General features: G+C 53.0%; 1 protein-coding gene across 4 annotated transcripts in view; it reads left to right on the plus strand.

The window, feature by feature from the left end:
* Positions 1 to 17,128, plus strand: part of IL1RAP (interleukin 1 receptor accessory protein) — a 53,582-nt gene that overhangs the window by 24,215 nt on the left and 12,239 nt on the right. For 2 of the 4 annotated variants that reach the window (XM_019532914.1, XM_019532913.1), the window contains exons 3-10: positions 1,497 to 1,782; positions 2,583 to 2,775; positions 5,632 to 5,797; positions 6,806 to 6,877; positions 7,717 to 7,846; positions 9,697 to 9,845; positions 14,449 to 14,598; positions 16,592 to 16,735. In XM_019532914.1, coding sequence (XP_019388459.1) covers positions 1,497 to 1,782; positions 2,583 to 2,775; positions 5,632 to 5,797; positions 6,806 to 6,877; positions 7,717 to 7,846; positions 9,697 to 9,845; positions 14,449 to 14,598; positions 16,592 to 16,735 — 1,290 coding nt within the window. Of the gene's footprint in view, positions 1 to 1,496; positions 1,783 to 2,582; positions 2,776 to 5,631; positions 5,798 to 6,805; positions 6,878 to 7,716; positions 7,847 to 9,696; positions 9,846 to 13,178; positions 13,508 to 14,448; positions 14,599 to 16,591; positions 16,736 to 17,128 lie in introns of those variants that run through there. The other 2 variants (XM_019532915.1, XM_019532916.1) reach the window with 2 other exon arrangements.

Genomic DNA, 17,128 nt, shown 5'->3' on the forward strand with positions numbered 1-17,128 from the left:
AAATGAGGGCTGGAAGGGAGCTCAGGAGGTCACATCTAGTCCAACCCCCTGCTCCAAGCAGGACCAACCTCAGCTACATCATCCCAGACAAGGCTTGGTCTACTCGGGGCTTCTCTGCAGACGTGATGGGCTCTGCAGCGGGCAGCCCTGGAGCATGCCATCATCCTAACGTAGCACTGCCAGGGGCAGCAAAACCATGAAAAACATAAGAGCTACTGTGTCCTGGATCAGACGCGGGTCCATTTTGCCTGCTCATTTCATGTTGCAACTCCCTGGTTTCTTGGCCGGTGAGAGAGACAGTCGATAATAAATCCCTGCTGACTTTCTCTTCTCTCTTCAGTGCCTTGCAAACCCTTATCCTACACACCTCAAGCAGCTCTTTTCTAAACTGAACAGGCCTCCTGTTCAGCCTCCTGTCACATGGAAACCCCTCCATGCCCCTGACCATCCTTCTTGCCCTTCTCTGGACCTTCTCCCGTTCTTCTGTACCTACTTTCTGAGGCGTGAGGACCAGAACCGGGCACCGTATTCAAGGCTTGAATGCATGCACCATGGATGCATAAAGGGGCATTGCAATGCTTTCAGTGCTGTTCACAATTCCCTTCTTCATCATCCTGAACATTGCATTTGCTTTTTTGATGGCTGCGGAGCCCTGAGCTGGTGTTTTTAGTGAACTGTCCATTGAAAGTCTGCTTTCAGGACGACTTCCCTGGGTAGCTGAGATCTGCACTGGCGGTGGGTCTTCCCCTGGGAGGGGAAGGGGCAGCATCAGCAGTGCCAGACTGGATGTGCTGGGGCATCATAACCTCCCTCCCCTTCAGCCAGCTCGGGGAACACATTGGGTAGCAGCCGGGTGACACTGTTTTCCCCCCGTCACCAGCGCCCATTTTCCTGGGAGACCTCTCTTGCCGGCGCTGACTCGGGAGGGAAGAGCTGCCGGCTGAAGAAGAATTGACTTTCAGGCTGCAATTTGTCTCGTTATCAATGAAGATGGATGTGGGTTTGCAGAAGAGCTTTCTTCTGCACAGCCCAGCTCCTGTCTCTGCCCCGCTCATCCTGCTTTCTGATGTAGGCAGGAGGCCGCGGGGATGCAATTCAGGGGACCGCTCCTTTTTTCAGGCCTGGAGCACATCTTGCTGCCTGCCCCCAGCTTCCCTGCCTACGGGAGACTCTCAGCAGGTCTCCACACACCCGTTTATCACTGCTTTTTATTACTGACGATGCCCTCGCCTGTCCGAGCTGCATTTCTGTAGCAGAAGTCCGCTGTGCCAGGTACGGTGTACACACAAGACCGAGAGCCCCAGCCCCACAATGCTTGCAGAGACGGCAGGTAGATAGAGGAGGATGAGGAAACGATGCCTCGGGAGCAGAGGCTTCTTGATATCCCAGATAGGGCAAAGTATCCCAGCCCAGCTGCATAGGGACCCAGCTGTAGATGCTTTGGTCTTTGCTCTCAGCAGACGCAGGGTCAGGCCCCCTGTTCTCTCTGCTTGCAGAGCGCTGCGACGACTGGGGCGTGGACACCATGAAACAAATCCAGCTCTACGACGGGGAACCCGCCAGGATCAAATGCCCGCTCTTCGAGACCTTCTTGAAGTTCAACTACAGCACGGCCCACTCCGCCGGCCTCACCCTCATCTGGTACTGGATCGGGCAGGATCGGGACCTGGAGGAGCCCATCAACTTCCGTCTCCCGGACAGCCGGATCAGCAAGGAGAAGGACACCCTTTGGTTTCGGCCCGCCCAGCTCAACGACACGGGGAATTACACGTGCATGCTCAGGTAGGGTGGTGGGCATTGCGTTTCAGGACCCTCGAAGTCCTTTTGGTATGGGGAGGAAATTGTGTTGTCCACTTCCCATCTCCATGCAGGGAAAAGGGCGCTGTTAATCGGGGTGAATGGGGAAAGGACTGCAACAATGATGTGAATTTGCAGTGCCAAGCTCATTTACATTGTAATTAAGCTTGGCACCTTGAAAGCATTAATGGACACATTTCTGATTGCTAGCTGCAAACGGCCAGGAAGAAACCCCGAGCAAACTCCACAGGCCTGCACCATTAAGGAATGAGCCGCGTGTTTGGGGCAGAGGTATTGCTTCGGGGTGGGGGGCTCCTGGCTGGATGCTCACTTGGCCAAGCTTTGCAACAGGCAGTGAAGGTTGGAAGGGACCTCAGTCCATCCCGTCTTCCAGAGGCTTCAAAGGGTTGTCAGGAAAATGGAGAAACAGCCCAGGATGCAGGAGGGCAGGAGCAGAGCATCCTCAGAGGGTCAAGGAGGAGATTTCTGTCTCTCCTCTCTCTTGCTGTCCACGTCTTTCTTTTCTTCTGTTTTTTTGCCAGGGTGCCTGTGAAGTGTTGTTGCAGTCACAAAAGAGGGCTCGGTGCATTAGTCATGTTGGCAAGTTCTCCCGCGTCTGCCTCCTGCCTGTATTATTGAGGTTTCTTTTCTGCATGTAAATCTGAAAATGTGGCCGAATGCATCGTCTCAGCACTGGACTTTCTGAGTCCCAACCTGTGGCTTTTCTTCGGTGCGTATAAGTGAACCAGACTGAGCTAACAACCCGGCCACTTCTCTCCCCTTAGGAACACAACCTATTGCAGCAAAGTCGCGTTTCCCTTGGAGGTTGTTCAGAAAGACCCGGGTTTCTGCGTGAGCCGTGCCATCAAGCCCATGGAAGAGATGTTCTACTTGGAGCACGCTCACGAAGTCATCCCTTGCCCAGATATCGATGGGTTTTACCCTCCCAGTGCAAAGCCAACTATCAAGTGGTACAAGGTAAGAAGGGTTGGGGGCGTTAGGACCGGGGGAGAGACTGTGTCTTATGGGGAAGGGTGATGCACGCAGCCATCGCTGCGTAAGAGCCGGGAGGTCGAGCCCCAATTACATAACTTCAGTGAAAGCTAGCTCCAGCTAGTAAACCCCCCCTTCCCTGCAATGGGACATAATTGGGGGTTATTCCCCACTCCCTTCCAGTGACTTAGTAGAGACTGTGACTCTGGAGACTGAGGTCCGGCTCCTAGATGTGCCAAAGCCACTCGGATGCTCCTGGGCAAGTTGCTTCTTTATAGGCATCAGCTTCCTCCTCCTCTCTTAGCATCGGATGAAGCTGGCTGTTGCTTATAAACCAGCGAGTCTCTAAGATGTTGCCCTGCCCTCGTGGCTCACCAGCTCTGGGCTTCCCCTTCTGTGAAATGGGAGTGAAGACAACAAACCCTTGCATCCTGTACTCTAGAAATCAGCAGAGAAATCACTGCCGCGACGTTCAAGTTTTCAAGCCTTGCATCTTTGCATCACAGTCTTGTGGTTGCCAAGCTGGAGACAACCACGTAGGGCCTGATTCTCTGAAAACGCTGCATGGCTCCAGCTCTAAAAATCAGGCATCTTCCCGGGGTGTCTGGTCAGGCCTCAGCAACCACCATGCATTATTATTTAAAACCTTGACTTTGGGCTCCCTCGCTAGCCGGTTCTCGTTTTGCAGGAGAAAACGAGGCTGTAGCAGCTCTGGAAGAGAGATCTGCAGAAATTCTCCACGGACCTGTTACTACAGGGGGTTTTGATGCTTAATTCACTGGGGGTTTGCAAAAAGCCATGAGATGCATAGCTGGGAGGTACTGGAGCAGCGCAGCTGCTTAATAGGAGCCAGTACATCTCTTCTCACGAAATGCCATCATTTTTAGCAAAGGGAAGTCAGTTCATTTTGTGGGTTTAAATGCCTCTCTCATTGCCTCCATTGAAATTCACATCTCGACAATCAATTAGCAGAGTGAAACAAAAAAGCCCCATGGAAATCATTGTGCAGACAGCAAGTCATCCCGCGCCTTATAAAAACCATTACGAATGGTGTATTACTTCTGCCTTAAACTGCCACGTTAAGATGAATCTGAGTTGGAAATGCACCATTCAGAAATAATCTCGGAGAAAATGTGCAAATCTTTGGCTTTTATGACCATCAAGATGTCATCGCCGTAACCCTCTTCCTGAGACGGGATCAGCCGCTTGGCACATTGTCAGGCAAGGCAGGAAACCTGCGCTGAGTGGAAGGCTTATTAAGGTTTCTAAGCAATTTATGCCCTTCATTCAGCTGCTCAGTGGGGGCCAGGTCCCTGGCAGGAGTCACTCAGTGCAACTCCAGTCCTCCCAAATGAACCACGCATGTCAACGGCAGATGAGGATCTGGGCTTGGACCTGGGGATTAGTTTGTCATGCACTTGGAACATCTCTCCCATCCTGGTTTTGCTTCCCTCTCTACCCGTGGGTCGAGAGCCCTGCCCATGCCCACTCCGGACGCTGAATCAGGACCACCTGCTAGATCCCACCCACGGACAGAGTGGGCATTGCCCACCCAGCTTGCCGCGTTAGATAGTTCATAAGTGGCTGGAATGAAGTAGATGAAATTCATAGACTCATATTAAATGCGAGTGGGGAGGGACTTTGGGAGGTCACATGTAGTCCAACCCCCTGCTCCAAGCAGGACCATTTCCAGCTACATCATCCCAGCCAAGGCTTTGTCTAGCTGGGTCTTCACAACCTCCAAGGATGGAGATTGCACCACCTCTCTGGGTAACTTGTTCCAGTATTTTGCTACTCCCTGGTGAGAGTTTTTCCTAATATCCAACCTCACCTTCCCTTGCTGCAACTTGAGCCCATTGCTCCTTCTGTCGTCTGCCCCCACTGAGACCAGCCCAGCTCCAGCCTCTTTGCAGCCCCCCTGCAGGGAGGTGAAGGCTGCTATTCAATCCCCCTCGGTCTTCTCTTCTGCAGACTAAATCAGCCCATTTCCCTCAACCTCTCCTCACCAGGCCTGTCCCCCAGCCCCACAACCATTTTTGTTGCCCTGCAATGTGTCCACAGCCTTTCTGTAGTGGGGGCCCACAGCTGGACACAGGACTCCAGATGTGGCCCCCCCAGTGCAGAAGGAAAGGATCATGCTATTGACTCCTCATAGCCTTTGCAAACCCAGGGCTAAGAGACTTTTTGGCAGCGTCACACCTGATCCTCCGCTCTTTTTTTTTTTTTCCCCCCTGCACTGCAGGAAGCACACGGCAATATGCACTGCAGTTAGGCTTGTGTTGTTCATTGATTTGGGGAGCTGTTGCAAACAGCAAGGGATTTTGGCTTCTTGTCTGAATCCATGTAAATGCAGTCAGTTCTCAGGGCTGAAGGGCTAGCAGGGAACTGGTTGATGGTGCCTGGGTGGAGCATCTTGCAAGAAGGAGCTGCCCATGTGCTTTTAGGGACTCTCTGGCCTGAATCACGGGGGAAACCAAGGCAATGCCTCTATTTCTCCTGCCACCGACAACCACCCGGACAGCTTTTAGTCTCCCGTCCTCAGGAGGGAGCTAAAAGGGGGTTGCACATCCAAGTGACTCCATCCTTTGAATGTCCTTCCGTCATATTTTCCATTAACATCATTGTTTTATTCTGGGGAAACTGAGGCATGGGGTAGACCTTTCCCCTCCCTGCATGCCTTCTGGCCTGCAGCCCCTCACCCATACGTGGCACCAAATCCAAGTCCTGGCACCACGTTTCTGCGCGTATCGCTGCCTCGGGTGCTGGTGTTTTACAGGGAGGGGATGGAGGGGGGAAGCTATTTTACTTCCACACCTGAGCGCTCCCTCTCCCTGCCTCCAGAACTGCGTGTTTGTGAAGGACTTCTACGACATCTATCCTCACGGGCCCAACCTCACCTTCGGCATCATCCGCGACACCTTCAAGGGAGACTACACCTGCATCGTGACCTTCCAGGAGAACGGAAGGGCCTACAACCTCACCCGAACTGTGCGGATGAAGGTGGTGGGTAAGGAGGGGAAACCGAGGCAGGAGATAGGGAAGACAACTCCCCTGGACACCAATACATGGCCTGTGTGTGTTCAATGGGCTCTGCGTCTCCTGGTGTATGGCTACCCAAAGCATCACACAGTCATTCCCAGGATGGGGTGGTACATGACAACCACACCCCATCAGCCGAAAGCGTGCATTGGTGTTGACAGCCTTTTAGAAAGAGCTTCAAAGTTTCCTTATGACTTTTGGAAGTTTCCACCTGCCTGTTTTAAAACTTCAGGTGCTTTTCTGTGCAGATGAAGGTGGCCAGGTCATCAGGGCTGGGCTGGTTCTTCTTCAGAGCTGCTCAGGTCTGAAGACTAAGCCACAACAGCTTCGTCTCAATGACAGCAAATCCTTGGTGGACTTTAAAAGCCTGGTGAATGGTAGTAGTATCCGTGTTGGTCTAAGGACATAGGTAGACAAGGTTCTTTGGGGAAATACAGTGTCTTTTATTAGACCAAGCAAAAGTTTTTGGTTTAATTTACTTTTTGGTTGATATAATAACAAAATGTCGGACTTGCCCAAAGATGCTCATCTGCCTGGTGAATGCAAGAGCATGCCCTGGTCATGTGGCAATAGCTATGCACTGAATACACAAGGAGGAAGAATAATTTCAGGCAGGAGCAAACAGCTTGCTGTAGGGCCAGGAGAAGAGTCTGGCTTCTAGGCTGGCCTGGGGGTGGTATCGGAGATGCCCGGGGAGGGGATGGGAGAGTGTAGATGAGCCCAGAGTCTCTCTCCAGATGTGGCACAATGTAGGGGTTTTCAAAAGAAACCAGCATCTTGCAGTCTGCCTAGATTGAATCCTGCCCTTGATGGTGCTCGTGCCGCTCACAGCAGCCGCGCTGCAAGACAGGCTCCTGCAGCCGCGCGCTGGAGTTGTTTGGGCACTGTGGCGAGTTAGCGTTAGTCCGTGCAACGGCCCCAGCGAAGCCAGATCTCGTTCTCGGCTCAGGAGGGATCCCGCTTTCCTCTCCCGCAGGGTCTCCAAACAAAGCGTTGCCGCCACAGTTCACCTCTCCCAACGAGAAAGTCGTCTACAAGCTGGAACCAGGTAACTTGCCGCTCTCTCCTGTGCCATGTAGGGGGTGGGGGGGAGGGGGGTGTCTGCCAGGACGGGGAAGGTCTTGCTTAAGCGGTGCAATGAACCTGCATGCCCGGTGCTCCTGTCTGTGTTCGTCCTCTGTGCTCACGGGGACTGTGCATCGTCTGTCCTGTGCTTTGGGACCTGGGAGCAGCTTCCGAAGCAGGTGGAGCTGGAAGTGTCACCTGTAGGGAGGTTTAATGGGGGGGGAACTAAGCGCATCCTCTGCCTCCTTCCCATCCCCTCCAGTTCCCATTTAGCTGGCCCCCTTCCCCTCCCAGTTAAGCATGGATCTAACCTGCTCTTCCCGGCCTGCGCATTGTCACATTGCTAATGCACCCCCTCGTCTGTGCAGACAGCCAGCTCTTTGGGGCAGGGACCCCTGGGTAGTCTGTGTCCACACAGTGCCTGGCACCGTGGTGTTTAGCCACTGCTGCATTGAGAATAGCCTTATATTCAATGCACTGTTCAAGAGGTCTGCAATCAGGTCCTGCTTCTCCCCCAGACTTCCTGGGCAAGCTTAGGCAAATCTCAGTCTTCGTGTTTGTAAAATGGATCTAGCAGCATTTCCCCGCCTCATGAGAGAGCGGAGAGCAAATGTGTCGTCACGTGCGTCGGTCACTGAGACTCATAGGAAGCAGTCATGGACCTGTCGGTCACACGTTTCTCCCGTGTAGCTGGCGGGGAAGGGAGGGGGCCGTGTTGTTTCATGCTTCCTGGACCTCGGGTGTTGTGTTCGGTCCCTTCCCGGTGGGGAGGGAGAATGAAGGCTGGAGGGGCTGCATTTCACTGGCATCTTTCTGTCCTAGGGGAAGATCTTGTTCTGCCCTGTCAGGTCTACTTCACTTTCCTGAAGGACTCCCGCACCGAGGTGTGGTGGACCATCGATGGGAAAAACACGGACGACATCACAGACCCACGGGTAAAAGTCACTCAAAGGTAACGATTTGCACGTCGGACCTCTGCTGTCTGCATCCGCTCCTAATTATCCCACGGCTGGACCTAGGACACAGGTCTGCACCAGCACAGCCCCTCTGGGCATCAGCCGGAGCTCCCTTTGCTAATAGCTGATCAGGATGTGGACTAGTGACAGCCCCAGGGAGCTGCGTTATTTTCTGGCTATTGGCCATTTCAAATGGCCCGGAGGCCCAAACCTCAAAAAGAAGTTATTTAGGGTTGAAAAGCAACTCGTAAGTGAACTGATGACTTTCCATAGCTGCCCTCTCATGCAGCAGTCCCCAAACTCTGACAGATCGTGCACCGCCCATTTAAAATGATACGGCCTTAAAGCGCCACCAGAAAATTCTTCAGTTCAGTCTGAAGTACCACCAGGAAGTTTTTGTCATATAAAGTAATTATAATCAATCTGTTAATGCGTACCACTGATGGGTTGTCTGTGTACCGCTGGTGGTACCCGTACCACGGACCGGGAACCACAGTGGATAATAATGGAACAGCTCTTCTCTGTGTCATAGGCCCTGTACTGTCAATGCATAAGGGAGGGTCTCCTGTGATGCAAGCAGCTGGTTTTGGAGCAGGAGGATGTGAGCTCTTCTCACCCTGCCCAGTACCGCAGAGAAGGGCCTGAGGGATACCAGGGACCGTACACTCAGTATGAGCAAATAGTGCTCGTTGCAAAAAAAAACCCCAACAAAAACCAACCCAACTCAGTCCTGGGTTGTGTTAATCAGGAGTGTCACATGCAAATCAAGGGAAGTGATTCTTCTCTGTTTAGCCCTGGCGAGGCCCTACCTGGAGTATTGCATCCACACTTCAAGGAGGATGTGGACAGATTGGAAAGAGCCCAGCACAGAGCAACACAAAATTTATTAGGGGCTTTGAGAAGCATAACGGATGTGGAAAGGCTGAAAGAGCTGGAGTTATTTAATCTGGAGAAGAGAAGACTGGGGGAGGGAGGGGATTTAAAACAGTCTTCAAATAGCTAAAGGGCAATTATAGAGAGGAGGGAGATGGGCTTTTCCTTGTGGCTGCAGGGGACAGGCCAAGGAGCAGTGCCTTAAACTGCAGCAGGGGGAATTCAGGCTGGAGAGGAGGAGGGACTTTCTGACCAGGAGGGGGGTCAAGCACTGGGGCAGAAGCTGTGGACTCTCCAACCTTGGAAATGTTCAAGAGCAGGTTGGACAGACACGTGGCCGGGCTGGTTTAGTCTGGGATGCTCTTGCCTTGAGCAGGGGCCTGGACCAGACGTGACCTTGTGAGGTCCCTTCCAGCCCGACCCGGTCCTCTGACTTGCTGCACTACCTTGTACTGCTATCACACGTCTTGTGGAAAGTATAGTGCCATCTCACAGAAAGGTCCCAGGGAAGAGTGGGTCCTTTTTGGGCAAAGGGCTGCAAAGCACCAAGTAAAAGATAGCCCCTACCCTGAGCAGGTTGCAAATAGACATGGCGACGTGGGGGAGAAAGGAGAGAGCTCGTCACCCCCGCTTTACCAAAGTCACACAGGACATGGGAAGCAGAGGCAGAAATTAGACTCAGAGCTTAGGAAACCCAAGTGATTGGAGAAATCTCCTCTCTCAAATCTCCTGTGACACACAGCCAACAACTGGGCAGCAGAAAACAAGTAAAACTTGGCAGAAGTTGCCCACGGACCAGCTACCCCACGCAGTGCTGAGCATTGACATTCAGTGCAAAAGCTACCAGCGACGAATGACTGATCTGTTAATTGTCTTTTGTTTTGCCAAAAATGAAGGAGAAGTCTAAAGTGAATAGCAACAAATCGCATGCACATCACTGGGCTTCTGCACGCTAACCCTTTTGCTTTCCCAGCGAGACTGCCCAGCTCTTCGGCGACAAGGACATTGTGAGGATGCTGACGATTGCAAAGGTCACGCCGGAGGATTTGAAGCGCAATTACACCTGCCATGCCAGGAACAGCAAAGGAGTAGTGCAGCAGCAGGCTCTGGTGAAAATGAAAGGTAAGGGACTGGCACCCGGAGGGGCGTGCGGGATGCAGCCTGGCCGGCCGCGGGAGCGCGGCTGAGTGCCGAAGACATACCTTGGGCCGAGGCAGGGCTGGGGTCCTGGCATTGCCCTGTGTGGGGATAACAGAGGGGATATTTCCTGCTCCTGTGCTGCCCCAGCTGGCACTAACAGTGGCACAGACACGAGGGATAACGAGTTGCACCCTGACACGAGCGTGTGTCTTGCTCTCCCTCCCGGCAGAGAGGGAGCAGGGATAGGAGGCGGCCCAGGTCCCCTGCAGCGCAGCTCCTAGACTGGTGCAGCTGTGTCCCTTCCCACTGTGCTGATCCCAGAGGGGCTGTCTGGCCTGGACAGGGCTCATAGCTGGCAGGGGGAAGCATGTACGTTATCCCTGGGAGGGGACGAGATGCAGGGCGGGGCTCCGTTTTGGGAGCTACACATGAGCATACCTCTCTGTAGAAGAGGTATCTGGTGTTCCCTAGGGGCCTCTTCTTTTCCACGGGGCTTGCACACAGCTCTCAGTTACCTTTGCATCGCTGCACCTGGACATCCAACCAGCAACCAAACCCAACTTGCTTTCCATCCCCACACCCTAAAATTCTTTGTTTTGACCGAGTTGGGTCGGGCAGGAGTTGCAGCCCATTTTGTGCCCTGCCCTCTGATTTAAAGCTCAGATGTTATCCATCAGAGGCACGTTTATCTCCATAAACCCCAGATCCACCCCGCTCCAGAGGCCCAAGAGATGCTTTGCTCTGGGACGGTTCCTGGCTGCAAAACAGCGAGAGACATCAGAAGATCTTGGCACCGGGAGGCTGAGCAGCGGATAATTAAAACTGACTGCGAGCTGATTAGACGTGCGCTCTGGAGCAGGGTGAACCAGGCTACCGGTGTCCTGGGCTGCATTGGCAGGAGCATTGGCAGCAGGTCGAGGGCAGTGATTCCTCCCCTCTGTTCAGCACTGGGGAGGCCACATCTGGAGTCCTGTGTCCAGCTGTGGGCCCCCACTGCAGAAAGGATGTGGGCACATTGGAAAGAGTCCAGCGGAGGGCAAGGGAAATGGTTGTGGGACATGTCTTGTGAGATGAGGTTGAGGGAACTGGGCTGATTTAGTCTGGAGAAGAGAAGACCGAGGGGGATTGAATAGCAGCCGTCACCTCCCCGCCGGGGGGGCTGCAAAGAGGATGGAGCTAGACTGGTCTCAGTGGGGACAGATGACAGAAGGAGCAATGGGCTCAAGCTGCAGCAAGGGAAGTGGAGGTTGGATATTAGGAAAAACTCTTGCCAGGAGGGTGGTGAAGCACTGGGACAGGCTCCCCAGAGAGGTGGTGTTATCTCCATCCTTGGAGGTTTTGAAGACCCGGGTAGACAAAGCCTTGTCTGGGATGATGGAGTTGGGGCTGGTCCTGCTTGGGGCAGGGGGTTGGACTGGATGTGACCTCCTGAGCTCCCTTGAACCCGCATTTTCTGAGTCTGTTATTCTAGGAGCTGGGTTCCCCCCTGGAGCCCAGCAAGAGCTGCTTTTCCAGGCAGTGCTCAGTATCCATGCTACCAGCAGAGTCTTTTCCCCTAGCTCAGGCAGCATTGCAAGAGGGTCACCGAGGCCTCAAGACAGGCTGGAAGCTGATATTCTTCCAACCAGAGCTGCCAACCTCCTAATGAAAGCAGGAGAGCTAGTTGTGTTGTGGGGGGGACTTCCTTTGTCTGACATCTGTCAGAATAGGCCCCTGAATCAGGCTTTATTGGGTAGTCGGCTCTGATAACCCATCCCTCGAGGGCCGGCTGAGCATCCTCTCCAAGCCTGCAGCTGCTTTGGAAATGGGGGTTGCAAACGGCAGCTGTTGCTTTTGAATGCCTTGGTGCCATTCTCCGAACCGGCCCCCCATAATTTGCTCCCAGTCCAAAAATCAGTCCTTAAGGATGCTGCTGGTCTGACAAGCCTTCATGGTCAGCCCCCTTGGATAAGCCCAGCTGGGAGCTGGCTGCCTGAAGGCAGCTGCTCCTCCTCACTGGTGTTTTCGAGGGAGCCGGACAGGCTCGCTGTTTCAGGCCCCAGGGATGATGATGATGATGATGATGACGATGAGTGCTGCAGTCAGGGCTGCTGGTGTAATGCAATGCAACAGCGATGAAGAGCTCCATTCAGAGCAGGGACTTTCCCTCTTCTCTCTCCAGCTGCTCCTGCTTCCAGGGAAGAGGGGTTTTTGACTCTGGCAGCAGCCGGACCAGATCCCTTCCTCGGCATGCATCAGCCTGAGGTCTCTGTAGGCTGGGAGAAGCTCTTGTTGACCTTGGGTGGTTGGCAGCTCCTTTCACAGGAGCCAGGAGAACCCCCCGTGCACTGGGAAGGCTGAGCCCTTGCAGGACACCCACCCGAGGAGCCTGCCCTTTGCATGGCTCCTTTCAGATGCCAGAGACCCCCGGATCACCCCGTCTCAGCTGGCATTAGAGACGCCTTGTCCCCTGGCGTCTCATCCCATCACGCAGCAGCACAGGGAGGAGACTCGCGCCCCTTCTGTGCTATGATCCGTGAGTAGCATTCCTGCAAGGAGCTGGCCCCGCTGGCCCCGGAGGTCCCTTCTGACCCTAGGATCTTACACCCTCTGGTTTGCAAACCTCTTCACTGAGAAGATGCTGAAATAGGGGGGCACCGCCCTCTTCCTTGGGGGGTCTCAAGTGCATTTTAACATCCCTTGTCCCTGGCTTTACCTGCAGCCAGTTTGAAAGCTTTTGGTGTCTGCGGGCCACGGGCCTCGTAGTTGTGCGAGAGGGTTGACCGTATTGTTGTGGGAATAGGTTAGGCAAGGGGTGGCTAGTATGGGGCTTATCCTGCCTCGAGCCGGGGACTGGACTAGATGTCCCTTCCAGCCCCCCTGCTCTGTGTTTTTGTGGCTCCCCAGCTATTCTGCTGTGGCTGGGAGCGTAAGGACCAAAACCTTCCTGTCTTAAGATGGTTTGCATCGATGCCTTGCTCTTCCCCTCCCACCCCCCTTTCAGAACTGACCACTCAAGGCAGCCTTTTTTTACCTCGTCAGAAGCGGCAGATAATTAATGAAGGCCAGAGCTATTTGGCCATATTAAGCTTTTTTCCCACGACGCTCAGCACGGTAGTGCCTCCTACCATTGCTCTTTTTGGGCTGATCGAGTGCATTGGTCTAGCAGGATGGAGGGCTGCAGATGCAGGCTGCTCGTTTAGAAAGGCACCATCTAGGGTCCCACCTCAGCGACTCTCCAGACCCCGGGATGGGTGATTAAGAGATGCTCTTGCAGTAGACAAGTGACTTAAATGCCCTCCCCCGCTTTTTTTGTGTTTCTGCTCCATTTCACAGCAGTTTGCAAGAACCAGACCAGACCACTGCTGGCAGGACCACGCTAAGCTAAAATCAGCTAGCTGCAGACCAGCATTTCATGTCATTCGATTCCAGCTCCTTACGCCTGTTCCCCTCCTAAGCCCACGTGCTCACGCTTGGATTTCTTTTTTGTTGGCTAGAAGAAAAAATTCCCCTTGTTCCCGACCGATATTCATTTCTCTTTCTTTCTTTCCTGTATCTTTTGTGTCGCTTGCTTCCAACTGGGACCTGTTGAATGCTTTCCATTTCAGTCGTCTCTGTCTGGTGATCGGTGTGTTTGCAAATAATAAAGTACAGTTAATCCAGGAGTTTTGCGATGCGCTCTCTTGTAGTAATCTCTATTCAGTTTGCCGACGTGCGTGCCGCCTACTGCAAGCATCACCATTCACAATGCAGTATTTCCCCAGAGACGCTAGGCAGGTTTTTTCCTGTTCCAAGTGTAAGGAAAAAAGCTAATGGCATGTCAGTGACTCTTGGGAGCAAGCATGGGCTTCTGCATAAGGTCTCCTTTACCTGTGTTTTAATTTGGAAACAGGTACGACTCCTGGTCAGACATTTCAATCTTCTAGAAAGTGTCTCGTCTGGGCTACAGACTTACTTGAGGTCACCCTGGGACTAGCTAAAAGATCTGTTGTTTGGTGTGATGGGAGCCAGGGTGCCATTCATTTTGCTACTGGTTTGGACAGGCGGTGATAACCGCTGCAATGATGCATCCAGGGTGGTGTTTATTCACAAATTTCACAATTATCGTATTTTGGCGAGGCCGATCCTTTGGGTCTAGCCCATGAGCTGGGCCTCTGACAAACTGTGACTTGGAAATTTTCCCCTGGCTTCTGCTCATGTTCCTGGGAGATCTGGGGAGGAATTGACCCCTCTCCAGTGTGAGAAGGGTGGAAGAATTGGTCTTCAAGGTCTTTTCACTTCTTCTGGGCTTCTTCCTTACGTTGTGACTCCCTCCATCTGAAAATTGCCCCAGGTCTGAGTGCATGCGCACTCAGCGTGCACGTGTGTGAGTACATTGTACATGCGTGCACATGTGTATGTATATATAATTATGTATGTAATATTGGTGTGCAGGTACTGTGTATATACACATACATTTTTCTGCCTGGGCTTTGAACCTCCTATAAGAGCCTCCAATTGCAGTTAGGCTCATGCTGTGCTTGCGGCATGACCTCGGCCCATGCCTATTTGAAAGACGGCTCCATACACACTACCGAAAAAAGACCTGTCTGTGTTTTCCACCCAGTCGCAGCCCCGAGATACACCGTGGAACTGGCCTGTGGACTGGGAGCTACCATCCTGCTGGTCGTGGTCCTGATAGTCATCTACCACGTGTATTGGCTTGAAATGGTCCTCTTCTACCGGGCTCACTTTGGCACCGACGAGACCATCCTAGGTAAGGGCTTTGGGGGATCGCAGCAATCGCTTCCAGCCACTGGTCCCTGTGGTGCTGTGTGTAGACTTCTCTGCAGGCTGTTTTTTACCCTCTTCAGAGATAGGACCCTGCCTTTTCTTAACAGTTTTCATACAACCGTAGACAATGATGGCTGGAAGGGAGCTCAGGAGGTCACATCTAGCCCAGCCCCTGCTCCAAGCAGGACCAGCCCCAACTACATCACCCCAGCCAAGGCTTTGTCTACCTGGGTCTTCAAAACCTCCAGGCATTGAGACCCCCCACCTCTCTGGGTAATCTGTCCCAGTGCTTCACCACCCTCCTCGTGAGAATTTTTTTCCTAATCTCCAACCTCAACTTCCCTTGCTGCAACCTGAGCCCATTGCTCCTTGTCATCTGCCCCCACTGAGACCAGCCCAGCTCCATCCTCTGTGCAGCCCCCCTGCAGGGAGGTGAAGGCTGCTACTCAATCCCCCTCGGTCTTCTCTTCTGCAGGCTCAGTCAGCCCAGTTCCCTCAGCCTCTCCTCCCAGCCATGTCCCCCAGCCCCACAACCATTTTCGTTGCCCTCCACTGGACTCTCTCCAATGTGTCCACATCCTTTCTGTAGTGGGGCCCACAGCTGGACACCGGACTCCAGATGTGGCGTCCCCGGTGCTGAATAGAGGGGGGAATCACTGCCCTCGATCTGCTGGCACCGCTCCTCCCAATGCAGCCCAGGATGCCGGTCGCCTTCTTCACAAGGACACACTGCCGGCTCAGATCCATCTATTGTCCCCCGTAACCCTTGCTTAAATGGGTGAAGCAAATGGTGGGAAGGAGCCTGTCACAGGGGCTGGGAGGCTGGAGGAGTCTTTCACAGGATAGATGGGAAATGACCCAAGAACAAGTTGATTTCAAGGGACAGGGAGATGCTGTTTGGTTTCCAGTCAAGTCTTCTCTGTTGGCTGATCAGCAAGGATCCTAGGCGGGGTGCGTGTGTGTGCATGAGCTGGGACAGGATGGACTCAGTCTGAAGGACAGAATTTGGGGCCAAATGTCTCAATGCTAAATCTGTCCTTGGCTTCCGATGTGACCTTGAACCCATGTCTCAGGACTCTGGGCCAGGATCTGTGCTTCTACGTCATAGAGAAGAGAAGTGGGGCTGCAAGGGATCTGCAGAGGTCAGCCAGTCAACCCCTGCCCGAGGCAGGACATTGCCTCTCTGAACCATAATATGAGGGTTTTCTTTTTTTGTAAGATGGAGAGAAACAATAAAACATGTATTGTGTGTGTGTGTATGCATATACATACACGTGCATACACGTATATGCACACACATATATAATACATTTTTTATTGTTTCTCTCCATCTTACAAAAAAAAGAAAACCCTCTTTATTTTTATATATATAAAAACATTTTATATATATAAAAAATAAAGAAAATAAAATATAATATATGTTTTCATAGTTCCCTCCATCTTACAAAAAAAAAAAGAAAACCCTCATTCTCTCCCTCTAAGCAAAACTCACTAAGCGAATTTCTTGTGTAGGTGTTTAAGTCATGCAGGATCATTATAGACAGAAATCTTCTTGTTGGGGAATAATACAAAAGAAGTCCTTACTGAAGCACAAAATCCCAAACAGTCTTTGAAGTTTCTCTTTCCACAAACCGTGGAGCAAAAAACCTGAACATAACAAGGTGGATAATTGTCCCCTGCTTACCTGGCAGGAGGGTGCTTGTTCTGGGGGGGTTGAAACCACAAAGCAAAGGTGCAGTAGAGACGCGGGGATGGATTTGGGAGCCGTGCTGGTCTGAGACGGAAAGAAATGCAAAACTCTTCAACTCTTGGTTCAGAGATGATCCCTTTTCTTAGACCAGCTAAGAGGTGTGCAGCACTGTTCGGCACGAGAGACGCTTGCAGGCAGGCTCCAGGGCGAGGGTGGATGGGGATATCAGCAATGCAGTAACACCCACGTCTCCTCTGCTTCCCGCGGTCCCCCCGACCCTGCGCAGATGGGAAGGAGTACGACGTGTACGTGTCCTACGCCCGTAACGCCGAGGAAGAGGAGTTCGTGCTGCTCACCCTCCGCGGCGTCCTGGAGAACGAGTTCGGCTACAAGCTGTGCATCTTCGACCGGGACAGCCTCCCCGGGGGAAGTGAGTATGAGCAGGGGGCGAGCTGCGACTCACGGCTCTGGGGAAGCCCGGCTGCATGGGGAGCGCTCGGCTGTCATCCCGCAGCCGTCGGCCCCCGCGCAACTAAACACGCAGGCCAGCCTGAGAAAGGGGGGACCAGGGTCGGCCCGTGCTGCCTGCGTGGCGTGAACACAGCGCTGGCAATGACTAACACCGCCTCCTTTAAGGAAGGTGTGAGAAAAGCTGCTAGCCTTCGTGGCTTAGCCGTGTGTTTGCAGGGCTCACCCTGCTAGGGGGAAGAGGTCTTGCAAATAACCTCCGCGGGGTCCTGGCGCATTCATGGGGCACCCACTAATTATGCTCAAACAGAAGGAAACTGTCTGGACTAGTCCTCGGGGGGATTTCCAGCCTCTG

The sequence above is a fragment of the Crocodylus porosus genome, unplaced genomic scaffold (genome assembly GCF_001723895.1).
Source record: "Crocodylus porosus isolate Cpor-Errol unplaced genomic scaffold, CroPor_comp1, whole genome shotgun sequence".
NCBI classification, from domain to species: Eukaryota; Metazoa; Chordata; order Crocodylia; family Crocodylidae; genus Crocodylus; species Crocodylus porosus.